Source organism: Schistocerca cancellata, chromosome 3, assembly GCF_023864275.1.
Source record: "Schistocerca cancellata isolate TAMUIC-IGC-003103 chromosome 3, iqSchCanc2.1, whole genome shotgun sequence".
NCBI lineage: Eukaryota > Metazoa > Arthropoda > Insecta > Orthoptera > Acrididae > Schistocerca > Schistocerca cancellata.
Window position 1 is genome coordinate 673,391,871 of NC_064628.1, and position 22,992 is coordinate 673,414,862.

At 38.7% G+C, this 22,992-nt stretch overlaps 1 protein-coding gene across 2 annotated transcripts in view; it reads right to left on the reverse strand.

The window, feature by feature from the left end:
* Positions 1–4,230: 4,230 nt before the first annotated feature.
* LOC126175647 (receptor-type tyrosine-protein phosphatase N2) overlaps positions 4,231–22,992 on the reverse strand; it is a 468,697-nt gene continuing 449,935 nt past the window's right edge. For both annotated transcript variants that reach the window (XM_049922539.1, XM_049922538.1), the window contains 2 exons: positions 11,357–11,410; positions 4,231–7,896 (listed from right to left, as the gene is read on the reverse strand). In XM_049922539.1, the coding sequence (XP_049778496.1) occupies positions 7,623–7,896; positions 11,357–11,410 (328 nt within the window). In that variant the 3' untranslated portion in view covers positions 4,231–7,622. The remainder of the gene's footprint in view (positions 7,897–11,356; positions 11,411–22,992) is intronic.

The following is a 22,992-nucleotide window of genomic DNA, read 5'->3' on the forward strand; positions in this document are numbered from 1 at the left end:
AACTCGATCACTGCCCGTTGTTTGCAACGCACATCCGTTACAGACGCCATTTTAACAGCTCCATACAGCGCTGCCACATGTCGGAAGTCAATGAAACTATACGAGATGAAGCGGGAATGTTGTAAAATATTCCACAAGAAATTTCCGGTTTTTTCAACCAAAATTGGCCGAGAAAAAAAATGTGTTGCACTACTTATTGAACTGCCCTCGTAACAAGCATTGTTCTTCTTGCACGGTGTGTGCTGCCTATCAATATGCACCACACAGACATTTTTTCTCTTGGCCCCATGCCACCGCACCTTGGCAATGCTTGCATTTGGATTTTACTGGTCCATTCTGGAATACACGATGGTTGATTGTCATTGATTCAAATAGAAATTTTTCATTCGTTGTGCAGACGCCATCAATAACTTCATCACCTATGATTCGTGCCTTGACTTCAATTTTTTGCATTGAAGGTTTGCCTCACATTATCGTTACTGACAATGGACCCCAGCTGCCTCACGTTATCGTTATTGACAATGGACCTCAGTTTGTCTCTGTCGAGTTTGAGAATTTTTGTGACTCGCAAGGTGTTCAGCATATCACTTCTGCTCCATTCTTGCCTCAGTTTAATGATGGTGCTGAACATTTTGTTCACACATTTATGATGTAAATGTCTAAGTTGCATGAGTTGCATTCTCAGGAAGCTGCACTTCTACTGTTTTAGGTCTCTTACCGGTCACAGCCACACTCCGGCTCATCACCGGCTGACTTGTTATATGGTTGTCCACATCGGACATTGATGCATTTGCTACATCCACTGAACCATGTGTCTGCACCACGGTCGTTTCCCAAGTTTTTGCCCGACGACATTGTATCTTTTTGCAACTATTGCGACACTCGCTGCTGGTTGCAAGGTCGGGTTCTTCGCCGCCTTGGCAATGCCTTGTATGTCATTTCTGGCCCATCTGGAGAGGTATGCCAACATCGGAACCAGATGCACCTTGTACACCGAGGAGTCTCTGCTGTTCGTCGTATGATTTCAGGCCCGGTGCCCCAAGTCGACGTGCCTGCACAGTTCCCCAGTGCCATGCCGGAGCTGCCCGTCATTGTGTCATCACTACGGCAGCCCGGTGATTCCTTGGGCCCATCGCAGATGACAGTGGGTGTGCCTCCAGATAGTGACGCCATGGCGGCCTCCACCCCCACTGTACAACCTGGCCCATGGATTGTGATCAATATTTGCCTGTCGGGTGCTCCAGACCGGCAGATCCTCCTATTGTAGTGGACACGCACACACCCCATGTTGATGTGCATCTTGGAGGTGGTTTTCTGGCATTTCCATGCTCCCCTCAGTCTAAATCTGCATCTACATCTACATCTACATCCATACTCCGCAAGCCACCTGACGGTGTGTGGCGGAGGGTACCTTCAGTACCTCTATCGGTTCTCCCTTCTATTCCAGTCTCGTATTGTTCGTGGAAAGAAGGATTGTCGGTATGCCTCTGTGTGGGCTCTAATCTCTCTGATTTTATCCTCATGGTCTCTTCGCGAGATATACGTAGGAGGGAGCAATATACTGCTTGACTCTTCAGTGAAGGTACGTTCTCGAAACTTTGACAAAAGCGGGGTGCAGGTGGGCGAGCCTTGCCTGAAGTTCGGATCCCTCCCCCGGCATCCATGTCAGCATGGGGTCCTCCCCCCAGCAGGCATAAACCCTACTCCATGTCTGTTTGTAAATTTGTCAGGGAGGAATGTGGTGTCAGTGTTAAAAGACACTGCACTAGAGGTTGCGATAATCGATAGCGGTCGAGCACTAGCAATCTCTCTGGACTTGCTGGTACTTGCAGCGGAGCCATATAGAATGGAGAGACTTACAGATTGCACTGACCAAGTCAGCTACAGGTCGTGAGCGAAGTCAGATTAGAATAGCCTTCAGCTCGCTAGGTTCACAGCCTCTAGTTTGTGCATGTATTACGCACCTAATACCAGAATTGTTTTATCTTGCTTGTTGTATAATCCAGTTAATGTTTGTTAATGAGTCATTTGTATTCAAGAAAGATAGTTGTTATTAGTTATGTTCCTGGAGTGCAGTAGCACGACAAAGTTAAGTAAAAGTTATTTACTAAAGTATTCCAGTACTAATTATTATAGAATGTTCCAGATTCCTACAACCACGTCACATTACAGATGACTTCCATCAATCATGACTTTAATTTATTTAAATGAAATATTTCTTACTCATACATCTTTTTATAACAATTCCTGTAGCACAATTCTTATTATAATTTTTGAATAATGTTTATTTTAGTAATAATGAAACAGTTCCTTGTTAATCCCTAGCCATCACAATAAAGTAAAGTGTCATTTGAATGATGAAAAACATTTTCCTTTCACCAGGCACACCCAATGAAAGAAAAATTATTGCTTTCAGGCACATCACAGTTTTATTTAGACAGAATTGCATTGGAGTAAGAAATGATCCCGGTTGTTGCTCTGCTTATTGTGCTGCATACTGAGCATACATAAAGTAATTTATAAAATGTGCCGATGCAAACTGATAATCCACAAATGACTGAAATTTGAGGACAATGTCCTCCTGATGAATCTGGAATGGCATGGAGCTATTGGAAATTATTTTGTCCAATCATTTCCTTAAAATACTTTCCACAGCAAAAAATCTTTATTGAGAGTTACATTGTTTGTTCTGTGTGGAAACTGAATTTTATCAACAATCTTCTTGTTGTCCTCCTGAAAAACAGAAGTATCATTATGTCCAGGTCAAGAGTCCAATAAAAGAAATGAATTATTTTCTGCAACTGGTTAGAAATTATTTCAAATGAAATTTTAGAAATTATTCTTTCCTATTTTTCCAGATTTGGATAGGTCAATTATAAGATTTTTGCGACTAAAAAGTCCTTTTTTTATTTTTGGTCCTAATATGTCTGAGGTTCTTGAAGATAGATATAAAGCTGGAGAAAAAGTAATCCACTCATACTTATCACTGTCATTGTTGTATATGAGTGTGTGATAGCAATAATTTATTGCACAACAGACCTTATCGTTTTTTGCCTCAAAATGATAAACTGCATTGGACACTGCACATGTGGGGACAACAGCAAGCTTCATCTTCACATCAGCTATGAATTAATGGCATTTCCTCTACACTTTTACTTGAAGTAAACTTTGTTGTTTTACACCTTCCTATACAGTATGATTTATTAAATTTACTCAACAAGGTTGAGGATGACTTAAAATAACCAATGTCCTTCTTTGTCACAATTTGGATGACCCAGTGTCAACAGAGCTCCATTGGTAACAGCACACTGCCTCTCATGAGCAACTCTACTTGGTTCATATCTCAAGAAAACTCCTCCAAAGAACTGTTGATCATGTTATTTATTCAAGTTTGGGGGTTTATGATGGTTATTAATGGGGTGGGGGAGTGAGGAGGTAAAGGGACTTTGTGACCATGCTGTACGGCAAATTTTTTGGGTAGCTTTTCTTTCACATTTTTGTAAGTTTCATTTCAGTGCGTATTAATCACTTCATGTAAGTCTTTCTCCCATTTTTAGAGATTTTAAAAGGGCAAAACCAGGTTTGCACTCTCTTTAACACTATGTATAAAACACAATGAATATTAATTCAGTTTTATCTCCATCATTAACACTTGTGTTACAACAAAAGCAACTGATTATTATCGTGGATATTAAATGAGTTGCAAATTTGAGCAAACAGTAACTGTGGATAATCGTTTCAGAGAAGCTATCACCAAAAACTGAAATTTGCTTTACAAATTAAGATCATGCTGAGTTGTGTTATCTGTTTACCAATGTGCTGTCACAAAGGATATGTGCCTGTCATGTTACACATATGTAGTCCACTATAGCTGCTGTAGTGGTGTACAATTCTACAACCACCTGGCAAGCCACAAATTTTTATAATTTTCAACATTTTCTTTTAAAAATACTTGCAGTGTGTTTCAGCATCTAAAATTTTGTAGGGTCTTTCTTTTGGTGTATTATTCCTGTATAAAAACAATTTCAGGGCATGTTTCAACGTATCGGACTGGACCATTCCCTTGTCAGTTACATGAGATGCAGATATTTAAAAAAACTTTCATTTACTTCTCACTTGCGTAACACTACACACAGACAGTTGGGGTATGCACATTCGATGCTAGGGGTGAGGGGGAAAGGTTGGGAATCACTGTTATAGATGCACAGCTGGTATAATAAATAAAAATAGTTACAGTCTTGGGATACATTTATTAAATCTGACAGACAGGTACTTTGCCTTATAGGACACACATAGCTGCTGTACAGAAAGAAAACAACCACTAAACAAATTGCTTGTCACTCCTGAGATTTCTCTCATACACATATTTATAGGTATGATTACCCTGTAATAGGATTATACAGCAAATGGTTACATAAATAATCACTTGACATATGTTTCTTACAGAAGAGGAAAATTGTGTGAATGCACCAAATAGATGGAGAGAAGGTTCTTCTTATTTAATTACTAAATGACATTGATAAGCAGATAAAGGCATGATGACAGCAATTATTTTATGACACACTTGCCTTCTGTTTTTTTCTAAAAGTACTGGAGCATGTGTGTTGTTTTGGGCGCAGTCCAACACAGATGTTATACCTGTAGTAGGCAAGAGCGAGGGAAGTTACTACAGGTACTTTTCCCCGGTACTTCAGAATTACAGTAGGCAGTTGTATCTTATTATTAGGGAACGCATTGCACTGTGCCATGGAGATATATATTATATATGTATGAAGGGGGGATGTGCCTGGTTGTGCTGTGCAAGAAGCCTATGGGAGGCTGGTACCATAAGGGTCCTTCCACAACACATTTTATTTGGCAACATTCAGCCTCTCCCCCCTCATATATGATACTTTTCCTATCATCCCAACCCTCCCATATTTCACACTGAATGTATATTTGCCACTGACAAAATAAATAAAGACCAGTATACCACAAAGCTCAACAGTTCTTTGCTGTTATTTTAAATAGCAGGCAACAATAAATATATTATTATTTTGGAATAAATAACATTTTAAATAATCTAGTATCATAAACATATACTATATGATTCATCATTGCACATTTAAATATATATTTATTTAAATATATGTATATATGTGTATATATAGAATTTATGTACTCCCATGTAAATTATCCATCACATACTCACTGAAAGTACTGCCAATAATACTTTTTTACACAGTATCACACTTAAAGCATATATTAAACAATCAGCTATCATAAACATTCAACAAAGTGCAAGCATTTATATTTGTGTTTCTGCATTTTTCAGTTTTTGTGCAGTGCTAATTATTATGCTACCATGTATATTCTGTAGAGTAACTGTTATAGAAAAGGAGGAGGTTAACATATTCTGTAATTCACGTTTGATGAATGAATTACACAACAGACACAAAAATATCTTTTGAATAGCAAAGTGTTGAGCCATGTTTTGTGCATTTTGTGCTTTGGTTTTATACTTCTTCATTATATCTACATATATTTGTACTGCTAAAGAGTTTTGTGCAAGGTTGAATAAAATAAAGTGCTTTAGGAATCTTTTAACAGCAGTGTATATAGTATATTTAAAATTGTATGCCGAGATTGATCCTGTGGAACTTTGTGACGTGCAACATCAATTAAGTGCTAGGCCATTAAAAATTCCTTAAGTTTAGCTTACAAGCTAATGTTTTATAATTTTTCAGTTTCTCCTATAACATATGGGACACACTAGAGCAGAGTGTGCCCTTTCTTTGTGGCATTCTTGAGGAGAAACTTTAAAAAATCTATACTTTTTCAAGTAATTCTCTGCTTTGATTTTGTCCACATTGCCAAAAGTGGGCAGAGAAGTCCTCCAGCATTTTAGGCTGCAACACAATTATCTTTGGTAGATTAATTTCCAGATTGTTTCTTATGTTGAGCATATCTGCTATCAACACACAAGTCTTGTATATATCATGTAGTTTAATTTTCTGTTTCCTTAATTTTCTTGATGCTGCCAAATAAACGTAAGTTTATCACATCTGGTAGCAAACTAATTGTAGCAGTACTTTAAAAATGCATTTAAGCACAGGTAATGGTGGCATGTAACTGATTAATCATTGCTTTGTGGTTGTTTTCCTGCTTTTTGTATGCCATTGTGTTAGTCATCTTACATGTCTTGCACATTTACATTTAAAAAGGAACTCAAATAAATAGGAAGTTTAAGTGTTTTTTCATCACATATTTTCCCTTGTAGAAAAGTACTTAAAAAAATAAAGCTGCTTTTGCTGAAGGAAAGGAATCTCTTTTTTATATGTGGTCATGAAAACACTAACTTTAGAACTGATGTGTGCAATTTAGAAGAATCCAAAATAAGAAATGTATTTTCAACTAAGGGATTTAGTTTAACAGAGATGTCCAGAACGTCAAAATCATAACACTAAAGAAAACATTAATGGTCAAAATGCATATCACTATAAGATAGCTCCTGCATGCATAGATAAGCGGCATACACCTAACAGTGCATATAGAAATACAATAAGAAAACCGCTTTTTTCTACAGAATGACATAAGCACTGTTATTATACTTCTCTTGAGATAGCATTAGTAATAATAAAGGCAAACACTGTAAAGTTTCTGTTCTGTCATTGCCATAAACATTGATGTATTGTTTAATAGTATCCTTAGCAATGAGTCTCAAGTTGTCTATGAAGTTCTACAAGGTACCAACAGTAGCTTTTTTTCTATAGATATCTACTTATGAGTAAACACAGTCTTACTATAACTAATTTGTCAAATTAGTCCTATTTTAAATTACAAACAAAAGTTGGCTATTTATTATTAATGGCATGTGCTATTAATTTTAAAAGAATAAAACCTGAGTGTTGTTGCTGAAAAAATAGGCCTACCATGCATGCAGAAGACCATCCTACATACAGCAGCATTCTGTGCTACATTTGTTAATCTCCTAGTTCACTCCTGAAGAACTAAACATTCGCCAACAGTTTACTCTTCCAGTCATATTAAGTTAACAAAGTGGCATTTAAATTCCTCTGTGATGGGAAATGATACCTGGTGTTTGTTCATCTAGAAATTATTGATGCCTGAACTAGAAGGTCAGCTCAGGTATAAACAATAAACATAAAATAATTTTATATACTACATAGCTACCAGTATTAATGTTAAAATCTTTTTCTCATATTTCATTTCTATTTATAATTTAGACTTTAATTAAAAATGGCATGACATTATCTACAAAATGTATGTTTCTCCAGAAGCCATAGGGATAAAAATGTTGTTATACTATTATCATGCAGCTACGTGCCATGCAGGAAGCCACAAACAGGACTGTGTGTTCTTTATTACGATACAGTTTTCTCTACATGCTCTCCATCTTATACAATAATCACATTAAATAATGTTTGTAAAAATATCAATTGATTATATCAGTTTTCTATTTCACTCTCTAATGCAATTTCTTATTACAATAATTTGAATATTTATCATGGTCCAATGTGCCTGACATTTCTCTCACCAATGAATAATATTTTTAATGTGATGTTATTTCTGTCAGTGTGTGCACAGCACTATTAGTGGCTTCCTGTAATTATTTATAATTTTTACTGCTGCTGTTGTTGTTGCTGCTGTTGTTGTTGTTGTTGCTGCTGCTGCTGCTGTTGTTGCTGCTGGGGCAGAGCCTTGAGGATTGCATGGACCTCTTCTGCAACGGCTGTCAGAACAAATTCAAACTGCTGCCGTGTCCTCACCATGCCAGGTCTCTGGTCTCGGATATGCTCCAGAGTGGCTGCTATGTCAATCTCTTTGGCTCCCTTAGCCATGCGATTCAGCACCATATCAATGAGGCAGTATGTACCAGTGCGGCCTACTCCATCACTGTAATATTTTAAAATTAAAATTAGATGTACAACACCTTATTAAAAATCATGAGATTTCATTCTAGGGTCAAAAAACCAAATTTAAGAATTAATATGTCAAAGATCTGCCTCAGTTGCAAAAAGTTACTGGTCTTTGCCCAGGGTTCAGCTAGAGGAATCTAGCCTTCTTCAGAAGTATAAAATAAACTAATACATGACCACGCAGTCAAACATAAAAAGCTAAAGTACCATGGTACCATGTCAAGCTACGTTACTTAGCTGAGGAACAGCCCAGGCCCCACTTCATGGAAAGCAGTCGGTTAGCCGCAGGCGCTGCATTGGGACTAACTGTGGGGATATGTACTGAGCAAGATGGCGGATCACGCACATGTATGCATGGAAAGTTAAAAGTGCCTACTATGGATGTCTTTGTGTTATGTACTGGGAAATTACCGATAATGTTAAACCATAAATTTGTAAGAGAACAAGGCACTAAGTAGATAGAATCCTGATGATCATTAACTATAAACGGAGATCTTATTAACTGACAAGAAAATCTACTTAGCCGTTAAGTTCAGCTTGTTAGATTAAAAACCTCAAATGATCACTGCTAAGTTATATGGTCCTGCACAGTCTCATGCAGGGGACAAACAAGGTTATATGTCCGTAGTGTGAGAACTTCTCAGGGTTATGAGAAGGTGGAAATAAAATAATTTCCATTATACATGGAGTAATACGTTGAGTGAAATTTGACTAACATTATGTTATGGTACTATATTACTATGCATTTATGACTGACTGGGTGTGTAAGGTTTAGATCATTATTTATAACTTTATGCACAGATGGTCAACATTGTATTTAGGAAACCTCTAGTAACTTAGCCAAACATACACTAACTATAAATATAATGTGTATGACCATTCACTAAATGTAGTCACAAGGGTGACATGGAATAAAACTCTTAAGGGATAAGGTTAATTATTAGTTAGTAGTGGGTTCAAGACCCCTATGCATTTAAATAGGTTATGCACACTCTAGTGTATCAAATACTACCTATTTATGAAATTGCCTATAAGGCTATTAACTATTTAGGATGAGTATTATTGTGAGTGTGGTGGAATTCCCACATAGACTACCAACAAATAAGGACCTAATATTTAAAGTAGGGTGTGTCAGGGCATACCATGCCACTGCCACCACATTTATAGACTGTTGAGTGACAAAGGTCAATCTAATAATATGAACATTAGGGATATGGTCTAATAGTGAACAAAGTAAAAATGTCTCACATAGGTTAATAGCATAATTCAAAATGTAATATTTACATTAGGGTGTGACTGGGTGTACAGCACCCCTGTCATCACACTTACGAACTATTGACCGACATAGGTCAAGCATTTACAATAGTAGGGTGTGCCTGGGCACACCATACCCCCGTCATCACACTTACGTACTTTTGACCAACATAGGTCAAGCATTTACAAAAGTAGGGTGTGACTGGTTGTACTATGCCCCCGTCATCACACTTACATACAACTGACCAACGTAGGTCAAGCATTTACAAACTACAGTCTGCTACCTAACCTTTGATAGGTATAATATCTCAAAGGTTACATTGTATACAGCATGACTACGTGGGCAACACATTATTTTTCATTAAAAAAGTTCTTTAAAGCAACAAGGTCAAAATTATCTGCCTATGGGAGAATATTTTAAACCATATTGTATAACTATTAAACTTAGCTTAAATTGGTGTCAAGGTCTCATCAAATAGTATTGGCCAGCTTGAATTAAGATGGGCATAAAGCTCAAAGCCTATGGGTAGAAAGAAAAGGCCATGTGTGCCAGCATCGTTAGTAGGTTTGGCTACCATATTGTCAGTTATGTTGGAACTATATTTACCATAAGGAAAATTAATTAAACCGTAGTATTGAATGTTACCAAATGTCGTGGTGAATTTCTGTCTTAAGTGTTGAAGTATTACGAATGGATATGCAGAGACAAGGCATGAAAGTTAATGTGATTCTCTAGCTACGTGCCATTCTTAACTGTTAGTCATAAACTAATAATTCAGGGAATTGCATATAATGATTTGGAAACTTAAATTGTATGTAACAATACTAAGTGTCATAGTAGCATCACAAGCTAGTGTATTATGCATAGAACTATGAGATGAAAGTTATGGTACCATAAGATCCTTAATAGAATCAAAGTAATAGCTTATACATACTAGGCAAATAAGTGGGCATTCATCAGATGTAAGTTTGTCTCATGTTATACATAAGTTTATTTTATTAGTCAATATACAGTTGTACATCTTTCATATCCTATTATCTATGTAAGATCATCTATGACAAATCCTTTGTCATTTTATAAATATGAGATACAAGGATGCTATATGAATAAATAAAATTTGGGCTGCTTCACTTTAAAAAAGTAGATTTCCATTTTAAGTTAGTAGTGTGCAGTTCAGTTGTAGTTGTTTCAAATGTTAGAGTAAACATTTTTTCTCAGAGTTATGAAGTAGGAAATAATGTGTCTATTTTATGATTTTTCAAAATAAACAAATGTGAATGTTAGATATTCAACTATAAGATATTTTCTCTGGCATCCATTAGGCTGTTTTCATGAAAATCAGAGGGATGTTGCAGACTGTAAACTACACAACTACATATTATTTCTTAATTCTTCATTCATATCTTATGAACAGATGGAACAAGTCTAGTAACCAGAATCAAGGAAGACTGGAGTGCACTGGCCTATGGGCCAATGGCACCAATGGGGAATCACCAGTGCAATACAGACAAACACAACAGGGACGACTGACAACCAGACCACATGGTGAGCTATCTAGACCAGAAAGCAAACCAAATTGGATACTGAGAGAGAGTAATTATCAGTGACCAGAGCAATGATGAAAAAATAAACTATCATGAGCACTGTCGGAACATGACTGTGGTCCGAGCACCTGTGCTGCTGGCTTTATAGGCCCAACATCATCACTGCACTGTTAGATCAACACAGTGGGCTTGGCCTGCGCATAGGGTTGTGGTGGTGACAGCAGCGCTCGCAGGTTATAGAGGTGCCGCCTAGCAGCTGCCGTCTATGTCCACGTCTTCTGGCAGGCTGTTAAATTGTCGGACCAGGATACCAGATCGATAGTAAAATCTAACAGGCAATACAAACCCTCTTTTTTCAGTGACTACTATGAATTATACACACACTATGATCAGTGAATGATAAAATGAGTTTATTAAAGGTGGCAAGGCTTGATACATGGATTTCAGTATGTTTCCAACTCAGTCACACCTAGGTGCAGTATTTTATGACTATTTATGTAATATTCTGAGGTGTTCAAATTACAGGTGGCATCACCAATCACAACATATACTGTTTTCTTGATTGATTTAAAATAAATGTTTCAAAAATTCTGCAGGCAGATGTTACACTAAGCTGATGTTAACTGATATTCACTTACCTGCAGTGGACAACGATGGGGCATGAGCGTCCACGGTATGATTTATTAACTTTCCTAAAAACAAAAAGCAAAAAATTAAGAAGCCATCAATATCTTGAAAATTAAAAGAAAGTTAATTTTTAAAAGTAAAGGAGTCAATAGGATGACTGAAATACAAACAATTATATTTATGAAATAATTTTATCAGCACTGTCTTAGCATTTCACTTCCTGTTCATTGCCCTCATTATTTATTAATACCAGCAGCAATTTTCATACCATTTCTCAGACAGACAAATAACAGCAGGATGTAACTGACTGAGCAGTGCAGTGGTTAGGACACTGAAGTCACATGCAGAAGGACTGTGGTTTCCATCTTGATCTGGTCATATAGTAAAAGATTCCAAAGCTTTCCCTAAATCATTTAAACCTTTCAGCCTAATTGGTTTCATAGTTTCACTTTGTACCTACTGCAGTGGTAATTTCTCACTGGACCCACGATGACCTCACTGATCTGTGCAGTCATCTTGCAGCAAAACAGGAAATTTGTGCTCCAGGAAGTTGCAGCAGTACTTGAAACAAATGGTCAAATGGCAGTCAATGCGTATTGCATCCTGTAATGTCATAAGGCCAATACTTCTGAAGAAGATATTTTTACAAATGTCAAAACCATAGTCAAGGGATAGTAAACCTTTATTTTCAACTGGTTGGCTGATTTTTTTTTTTTTCCCTCAAGAACACAGTTGCTGTTTTGCAGCCATGTTTAAGATTTTACGACTATTTTATTTTATATAATCACCATCAGTGACAGTTTCTATACATTAGATAATATTAAGTATATATAATATTTTACTAAGGAATGCTTATGTTATAATGGTAGTTTCAATCAAAACCACCAAGTTGCAGATCATTTTCAATTTTGGGTTACATATATTGTGGATCTCTTAAAACATAATAAATTACTGAATAACTTCATACTTTAGTGATTTTATGGTGAAATACCTTTTTTTTAAATTATTGTGATGTTTACTCCATTAAGTCAATAAATAAAAACAGGGGAACTGTCGATAAAGCAGACATATTGAAAGCAACATATGCCATTGACTAAAAAACAGAAAATAATGGTACAGAATATTCTGGCACCTCACTGATGTCAGTATTGTGAACAGTTACAGTTACATTTTCAATAAGTTGCCCAAGTTGTCATTATCATTTTTCAGGTGTGCTGTAGCTACATGACCTATTGGATAGGTATCTTTCATCCCCTTTGGGGGGAAGGGAGACAGGTAGTCCAAGAAACCATTTCAAGCCCTATGTCTCAAAGGCAGTGTATACTGATAAAGCAGAACACATTCCTGTAAAGAGCACTTCTAAGCATTGTGCCTACTGCAGCAGCAAGCAAAATCCCAAATGAACAAGATGTATGTGTTCCATGTGCAAATTTGGATTATGCATGATGAAGGGGTAATAGTGCTTACAGCTGTATCATGAATAGTGCTTTCACTTGTCAGAACTAAACATGAAGAACACAAAGGAATTTTTATATGCTTGAAATGAAGGATCATTATGAAATTATGTGTCATGGATTCTGATTTTGTCATTGTATTCTCAGTTCTGTTAATATTGGAATAATACTCCTGTTTAACACATGGCTGGTATAATTAAAAATGTTCATTTGTGATAAATAAAAAGGTGGTAGTTTTACCAACAATCTAGGAAAAGACAGATTGCTATTTACCATAAAGAACTCATGTCAAGTTGCAGACAGGCACAATTATAAAACTCTCTCTCTCTCTCTCTCTCTTTCTTTCTCTCTCTCTCTCTCACACACACACACACACACAAGCAAGCACACCTCATGCACACACAGCCACCAACTCCAGCATCTCAGGCTGCTGGCAATTTTTATGTTCAGGTCTTCTGAAGCTGGCATCGCTACAGTGGTTTATAAAAATATAATTTTCAACTCAATTTGAAACAAAATAGTTTGTGGCTCAAAGGGTTGATGCAAATACTGTAACTGTTCTTTGAAAGAGAAGTGGTTGATTTTCTTCCCCATCCTCCACCAATCGCAGTTTGAGCCCAGTCTCTAATGAACTCATCACTGACAAGGCATTAAACACTAATCAACTTTGCATTAAACTGTAGAGTGATGTGTTTTCAGGATAAACGAGAAAATGGTACTGCCTATGTACTTTTCCTTTCTGCTACACAAACTAAACAAAGGCAGAACACATCAGAATGGTTAGTGCTATAGTAAAAGTTGCCATTATGTATGATCTTTATCTCCTCTATTTGTTACATGGAAAAACTGATGGTATTCATTACAAACAAGGAATTCTGCAGCAACTCTAAAGAACACTTTACATCTCCATGCCCCAGGAAGATAATACAAATGATGTCTCATGATGTTGACAAACAAGCTGACAGGATCTGAAAGTCACTCTGAACTGTTGTCCACCAAACATGTTTAGGCTGTTTCAGGAAAGTGACTTTTTCTTAGGTGAGGAATCTGGAGTACAATTTGGAGTACAGTTTGCAATAGCTATGACATGGTCTTCCTCTGAGGTACAACTTACTTCTCAACAGTTACATACGTGTTTTTATTACTATATGTCGTTTTGATCGAAAGCACATTGTGTGACACGTAACTGGCCACACAATTCAGAGTTTGTGACAATTTCTGTATATTGTGCTAGTTTGATGGTATTGGGACATATGCTTCAAGATGAACACACTTCTTTCTTTCCTTTTATGTTGTATCTGGCCACAATAAATTGTTTAAAATACTGTGTGCTTCTATCTCCATTTGTTTGTCTGCTTCTCTACATCATACAGTCTATACCAAAGAATATCAGATATTAAGTGAGAATGTGAAAGCAGGAAACATCAAAGAAAAAGAAAGACTGTTATTTATCATTTTCTGCAACTAGAATAAGAAGATCAGGGTCAGTTTCAGTACAATGCAGGAGGGGGGGAATGAGAATAGAAATTTTTAAGCAGTGGTTCCTCTGTGGGGGGTGAAAGGCAATGTGAAAAAGAAAAGTGTTAAAATGACATACTACAGAAAATGAAATGACTCTAAAAGTCCTAGGAATAAAGAGAAGTTCAGAAAACTGAGACAAGTAACTTTCCTTTCTTTCCTGTGTTTGTGCTAATTTTCATGACCTCTTCTGTGACAGACAATGCAGATGCATTCATCTTCAGCCACATATTGTTGGGACTGCACAATTATATATGAGGCACATCAAGAAAGTAACTTTTCCTATTTTTTTGTAACAAAGACAACAGGGTTACACGAAAAAATTTATTAGCAACAGATATAGCAATGTTTGAGCAATTTTTCCACATAGTCACCAAAAGAACTGAGACACATGTCATATTGTGGGACCAACTTTTGTATTCCTGTGTCACAGAGGCCTGCCGCACGTGTATGGAACTAGCGTGTGACAGTCACCTTAAGCTCTTCATCATCGTCAGAACACTGACCGGAGGACAGGAATTTCTTGAGGTGCAGAAAAAGATGGAAATCACTGGGAGCAAGATCAGGAATGTATTCTGGATGACCAAACAGCTCCCAGTCAAACTTCTGCAAAACAGCTGCTGTGCATAGAGCCATATGGCAATGAGCATTTCCACGGAGCAGCATAACACCTGCAGTAAGCATCCCATGCCTCTTGTTCTGAATGGCATGTCCCAGTTTTTGCATTGTTCCACAGTAATGGCCAGCATTCACTGTTTCACCTCTGGGCAGAAAGTCAACAAGCAGATGCCCTTCCTGTCACGGAATAACATGCACATCACTTTCTGGACTGACACAGTCTGCTTGAATTTCGTCTAGACTGGAGATCCAAAGCAACACCATTGTACTGACTGCTGCTTGGTTTCTGGGATAAAGAGAGAAATCCATGTCTCATTGCCTGTGACAACCATTCAAGGAACTCATCACCGTCATCATGATACCACTGCAGAAATGTCAGTGCTGCTCCAAAGCAATTTTTTGTGCTCAGATGTGAGGTTTTTTGGCACCCACCTGGCACACAATTTTTTGAACAGCAGATGCTTAGTGACAATTTCATGCAACAAGGATCATGATATCTGTGGAAAATGGCTGCTGACCACGATTATTGAGAAGAGATGGGTCTCCAGGAAGCACTGCCACACCAGCTCAACCAGATGATCATGGATGAGGGACGGTCACTCATTGTGCTCTTCATCACGGACACTTCGACAACTTGAGGAAAAAAGCCTAGACCAGTGACACACCATCTGTTTGCTCATGATGTTCTGCCTATAAACGTGATGATGACTTTTCAATGGGTGCTATGTTTTATGCATTAAGCAACCTTATCACTGATCAAAACTCGCAGGTGGTGGGAGAACAAATGACGCCATTCCAGGGCACTGCTGCCATGGTACTGGCATCAGGCGGGACCTGTCTGGCTGGCATTTGATTGTCACATCATAGATCTGTTGTGCATGTGCAATTTTCTTGGATGCACCTCGTATTTCCAGGGATTGCATATTACAGTCTCAGATTTCAGAAATCATACATGGTCACCAGCTTTCATCAGTATGATCATCTCCACATCTATGTTCAAGTATTTTAAAGTGGAAGCACATGACAACATTCTGCTAAAATACCAGCGTCATTCAAGTACTTATAAAAACAGCAAACAGTGCTGTTGTATGTCCAAATATTTATTATATGGCAATATTATGGTGTACAACACTACTGTTCACTGCTTTTAGAAGTTGTTGCTTAATTTTCTGTTGTAATAGGGTTTTAAATGTATTTTCACACTCGCATACTGGGACTCAGATCTGCAGATGATAATTGTTGATAAAGCCAGTAATTATATGTTATTTTTATTACCTAAGACTGGAATAAGGGATTCCTTCAACTTCACTGGATTGCTGTGGTTCTTTGATGTGACCATGTCATATTCCTCAAAAATTTGCACATATCATACTGAAAACTCCTAATGAGTTAAAGACACAGTTCAAGAATAGTAACTTTCTGATAGTGTTTTGCTTTGCAGAAAGTGATTGTGTAAGTAAAAGAACCACATATCCTTGGGGTGACTTCACTGTCCAGCATACTGTTGTTTTCTGCATTATCATACTACTGAACAATGCACATTGACTTGTCTGTACTGATAGTTTGCCATTTAGTCACTGGAAAGTGGAATTGTGTTCTTTGTTATAGAAATCTCCTTGTCAACATCTGTGAAAGGTGGTTGTTTCATTTAACAGGTTTATGAAAATTTGACCACAATAAAGTCTTAAGATGCTTGGACTTAACAAGATGTTCAGCAACAAAGCAAGGCAAACACACCAGATATAAACAAGACAACTCATTCATACATTCACTCATTCACACAAAGTTCTACACATCCCTTTATGAAGGAGAACCTTCAGTCATATAGAATGAGTCAAGTTAAACATTAATAGGCAGAAGCAGTCACTGCTGGCTACTTCTGTAAAGTAGACTAACAACAAATTATGACTAGTGTTTATCTACACTCCTGGAAATGGAAAAAAGAACACATTGACACTGGTGTGTCAGACCCACCATACTTGCTCCGGACACTGCGAGAGGGCTGTACAAGCAATTGTCACACGCACGGCACAGTGGACACACCAGGAACCGCGGTGTTGGCCGTCGAATGGCGCTAGCTGCGCAGCATTTGTGCATCGCTGCCGTCAGTGTCAGCCAGTTTGCCGTGGCATACGGAGCTCCATCACAGTCTTTAACACTGGTAGCATGCTGCGACAGCGTGGACGTGAACCGTATGTGCAGTTGACGGACTTTGAGTGAGGGCGTATAGTGGGCATGGGGGAGGCCGGGTGGACGTACTGCCGAATTGCTCAACACGTGGGGCGTGAGGTCTCCACAGTACATCGATGTTGTCACCAGTGCTTGGCGGAAGGTGCACGTGCCCGTCGACCTGGGACCGGACCGCAGCGACGCACGGATGCATGCCAAGACCGTAGGATCCTACGCAGTGCAGTAGGGGACCGCATCGCCACTTCCCAGCAAATTAGGGACACTGTTGCTCCTGGGGTATCGGGGAGGACCATTCGCAACCGTCTCCATGAAGCTGGGCTACGGTCCCGCACACCGTTAGGCCGTCTTCCGCTCACGCCCCAACATCGTGCAGCCCGCCTCCAGTGGTGTCGTGACAGGCGTGAATGGAGGGACGAATGGAGACGTGTCGTCTTCAGCGATGAGAGTCGCTTCTGCCTTGGTGCCAATGATGGTCGTATGCATGTTTGGCGCCGTGCAGGTGAGCGCCACAATCAGGACTGCATACGACCGAGGCACACAGGGCCAACACCTGGCATCATGGTGTGGGGAGCGATCTCCTACACTGGCCGTACACCACTGGTGATCGTCGAGGGGACACTGAATAGTGCACGGTACATCCAAACCGTCATCGAACCCATCGTTCTACCATTCCTAGACCGGCAAGGGAACTTGCTGTTCCAACAGGACAATGCACGTCCGCATGTATCCCGTGCCACCCAACGTGCTCTAGAAGGTGTAAGTCAACTACCCTGGCCAGCAAGATCTCCGGATCTGTCCCCCATTGAGCATGTTTGGGACTGGATGAAGCGTCGTCTCACGCGGTCTGCACGTCCAGCACGAACGCTGGTCCAACTGAGGCGCCAGGTGGAAATGGCATGGCAAGCCGTTCCACAGGACTACATCCAGCATCTCTACGATCGTCTCCATGGGAGAATAGCAGCCTGCATTGCTACGAAAGGTGGATATACACTGTACTAGTGCCGACATTGTGCATGCTCTGTTGCCTGTGTCTATGTGCCTGTGGTTCTGTCAGTGTGATCATGTGATGTATCTGACCCCAGGAATGTGTCAATAAAGTTTCCCCTTCCTGGGACAATGAATTCACGGTGTTCTTATTTCAATTTCCAGGAGTGTATAAATAAATGAGCTCCTGCTCAGGGAATGAGAACAGGGGGAGTAAATGCAGGAATCCTGCATTGCCACTCATGGCAGGGTACTAGTGCAGGTGGTTTGCCATTGCCTTCCTTCGATGTGTGATGAAGTGTCAAGTATATATCTACGTCATGTGGGTGACTGTGATGACTGCTTGCACAGTGTAGTGTTTGGTTGGTGTTGTTATAGATGGAGGGAAGGGAGAGCATGGAACTCCTTGTCAGCACATAGCCTGCTCCTCTCGAAAAGCGCTAAAGGGTTGGCGAGCTTAATGCCCCCATCCAACAAACTGTTCACCACCAACAGGCCCTCGTTTCATGAGACAGTGCAGAGAGGCTTGGAATTTAATCCAGGACTTTGGCACAAAGACTGGTGATCAGGAACTTTACACCGCCACCTTTTCTCCCCGTGTCAGTCAAATACTGGCAGTGAAAATTTGATCCACCACCAGGTTCTGAATTGGTTTATCTCCTAGTCAAGCGCCACTGCACAGGCATGCATTAGTGACCACAGCAGTGGAATTGGGTTAGTGATTATTTATTCAAACTTATACTTATGGTAATTACTTTATACACTGATGTTAGGAGAAAAACAGCTAATTTGAAAAATAAAGAAATGAGTAAATAAACAAAGACAGAAAAAAGAGGCCACTGCTCCTCCTGCTATATTACTCACTCACTGTTTTTACTTAGTCTTTCAAACAGAGTATTAATCCAACTTCACACAGTCCTCAACTGACTATGTACTGGCAAATTCTGGATCTATCTAATACAAATACAAAAGTTACCCAGAATTTACATTCTAGAGTCCAAATATTCTGATAAATTGTAGAAGGGATTGCCAATGAGGCATTCTTTTACTTTGTTTTTAAATATTTTGAGATTTTCTATTTCCTGCCTCATGTCCACTGGCAATAAGTTACAAACTTTTGCACCAGAATATAAACTACATTCTGAACTGTAGTTAGGAATGCATAGTCTATATGGAAGTTATTCCTATTGCTAGTATCAGATTGTGAATTGCTGAGTCCATACAAAATTCACTCATATTATCAGCCACAATGCCAATCGTCTTGCCACAGTGGTAATAATGGTTCCTGTTAGATCACCAAAGTTAGGCGCTGTCAGGCTGGGCTAGCACTTGGTTGGGTGACCATCTGGTCTGCCGAGCACTGTTGGCAAGTGGTTTGCACTCAGCCCTTGCGAGGCAAACTAAGGAGCTACTTGATTGAGAAGTAGCGGCTCTGGTCTTGGAAATTGACATATGGCCGGGAGAGCAGTGTGCTGACCACATGCCCCTCCATATCAACATCCAGTGATGTCTGTGGGCTGAGGATGACATGGCAGCTGGTTGGTACCGTAGGGCCTTCACGGCCTGTTCAGAAGGAGTTTAGGTTTTTATTAGCTAAAAATGTCATTAGGAAGTATATGCACTAGCAAGATATTGTGTTATCAACTTTATTTCCTGCACACTTCTGTAGCAGAAACCCTTTTTGCCTAAGCTGCAGTGCCACAGAAGATTGCAATAAAAGACAGAAATGTGTAGAAGTATGCAAGATATTCTAGCAGTCATTGTGTTGCTCATCACATAGATGATGCACTGTGTGGCAGACAAGCACATTGAATAAAGGCTGCTGAATATTATTTAGCTCTCAGTTCTTCATCAGATATAGACAAAAAATAATGTCTAGCAGTTTTTATTCAGTATGCTTGTCTGCCACTCAATGCTGTCACTGTGTGGTGAGTAGCAATTCAGCCTTTTTTACTGTTGCTATTTCATCTCAGTTTTTCCATTGTTTGAGCATAGTGAGAGAGATTTCTGAGAGCAAAACAGGCAGAACTGAGCTTTTTGGTTAACTTATCCATGTGCTGGAGCCGCTTTAGTTTATTATCAATCTGGATGCTTTAAGGGATCCTATCAATGGTACAGACTTGTATACAATTTGATCCCTTAAATGTAATATAGAATCTGATACAGAGGTCATGGAAATTACAATATTTGTAATTACTGTTAACATTTGATGTTTTACCAAGATGCAGATGTAACTGTACTAAATACTATGCCACCAGATGTTAAAATTTTTACTTTACACATAAAAAACTGTTTTTGGAAAGTTCTAAAAGGTATTGTAACAACTCAAAATTAGTTTAAAAGTGTTTATGATATTTCTACAAAACTTTTGAATGTATAAGTTTGTTAATGTTGAAGCAAAGAGTCAGGGATAATGTTAGCAGGAACAACAAATGTGTAATTACAATGCAAATTAACTTTTACTGTTACTGTTTACACCTTTTACTATAAAAATGTTTTGCTATCTAAATTCTGCTTATACAGGGTGTTACAAAAAGGTATGGCCAAACTTTCAGGAAACATTCCTCACACACAAAGAAAGAAAATATGTTATGTGGACATGTGTCCGGAAACGCTTACTTTCCAAGTTAGAGCTCATTTTATTACTTCTCTTCAAATCACATTAATCATGGAATGGAAACACACAGCAACAGAGCGTACCAGTGTGACTTCAAACACTTTGTTACAGGAAATGTTCAAAATGTCCTCCGTTAGCGAGGATACATGCAGCCACCCTCCATCGCATGGAATCCCTGATGCGCTGATGCAGCCCTGGAGAATGGCGTATTGTATCACAGCCATCCACAATACGAGCACAAAGAGTCTCTACATTTGGTACCGGGGTTGCGTAGACAAGAGCTTTCAAATGCCCCCATAAATGAAAGTCAAGGGGTTGAGGTCAGGAGAGCGTGGAAGCCATGGAATTGGTCCGCCTCTACCAATCCATCGATCACCGAATCTGTTGTTGAGAAGCGTACGAACACTTGAAGCTAGTACTGTAGAGCAATGAGTCGCATGTCAACACAAGCACCAAAGTCAACATTACCTTCCTTCAATTGGGCCAACAGGCGGTGAATCGAGGAAGTACAGCACATACTGACGAAACTAAAATGAGCTCTAACACGGAAATTAAGAGTTTCCGGACACATGTCCACATAACATCTTTTCTTTATTTGTGTGTGAGGAATGTTTCCTGAAAGTTTGGCCGTACCTTCTTGTAAGATCCTGTATAAAGCCTGTTACCACATTTTTTTAGTAACAAATAGTGTGTTCAAACTGCCAAAGATATTGATTATAATTTCAGCTATTTATTTATCTAAACAATACTGTGAAATATTTTGATTGCTAAATAATATGTATACCATGATAGCAGGGCCTGCAAGTTAGTATCTCTGAAGTCTGATTTTAGTTTGGACTGAATCAGTAGCCTGTGTTGGTTCTTGCCAAAAATATTTCATGCTTTTCTTTGTCTGGTAAAATTTGAAGCCATAAATGAAGAGTAATTTAAAATGGTGTTTGGATTCAATAACATTCCTAGACACCTCGGCAGAGTTGCATTTCCCACATATGAGTACATTTTCAAAATTGTTTTTAGTTGTGCATTTACCATACCATCATTTACCTCTCAGTGGTTGCAATGGCAGTTGTTCCAATAGAAATAGACGTAGTTTTTCAAAGTTCATTACCTGCAATGATTATGATGTTCATAATTTTTGCAGTTTTTGAATGGTAGATGTTACGTTGTCAAGGAACTTCATACATGGAGCCTCATCCAATAAATGCTACTTATCTCCGCTTCTGTATACTATTGTTACTACTACATTCTTTAATCTTTCAGGAATTATACCTTGACTCACTGAATGGCTACAAAGATAACTCAAGGGTGATGTTGCCAAGACAGCACAATATTTTGGTGCTCTGGCTGAGACAGCATCATAGCCAGAAGAGTTACTTCTTTTTAGTGACACAATTATTTTTGTAATGTCTCTAACAGGTGAGTTGAAAAAACTGATGGTATGGAGGAATATTTATTACCTGTCTATGTAAGTTTATTCCATCTGTTTTCGATGGAGTATATTTTGTCCTCATATTTTCAGCTACTGTTAGGAAGAATTCATTGAATATAGTAACCAGTGATTTGAATTCTTTATTGTATGTCTTGCTCTGTATCATTTGCCTTGAGGTTATTCATTTCCACTGAATAATGCTCTAAATTGTACTTGCTCTGTCCTTGGAATTTTGAATGTTTTGTGCTAGTATACAGTTTCTACATTTTTGAAGAATTTTGCAAAACTGCTTGCAGTCCATTTTCAGTTTTGATTATTGTCAGTCCATTTCATTAAATAAAGCTCTCTCTTCCTAGTGCAAGAGATTTTGATCCATAGTGTAAACCACCCTTTCTCTGCTTCCACTGTATGCCCCTGAACCTTCGTAAAGGAAAACTAGATTGATAATGCATAATGTTGGAATAAGATTTTTAAGGAAAAAATGAAATTTGTCACCTACTATGTCCTTGGTGAACTTATGTGCATTTTTCATACTGTAAATTCTCTTTGAGTAATGTAACTGAATCAGTATTTAGGCACAATGAAAAAGACTTCTAAAATATATAAGCTTTTGGACAAAGTCCTCCTCCTGAAGTAGAATATGCACACATTCACACAAGAACAACTCACACATACAAGAGCCCAGCACCTGGAGAAGTAGCCATGCATGTGCGTGTGCATGTGTGTGTGTGTGTGTGTGTGTGTGTGTGTGTGTGTGTGTGTGTGTGTGTGTTCTATTTCAGAAGCTTATATACTTTAGCAGTCTTTTTCATTGCCTGTCTGTGACTCAATGCCTCC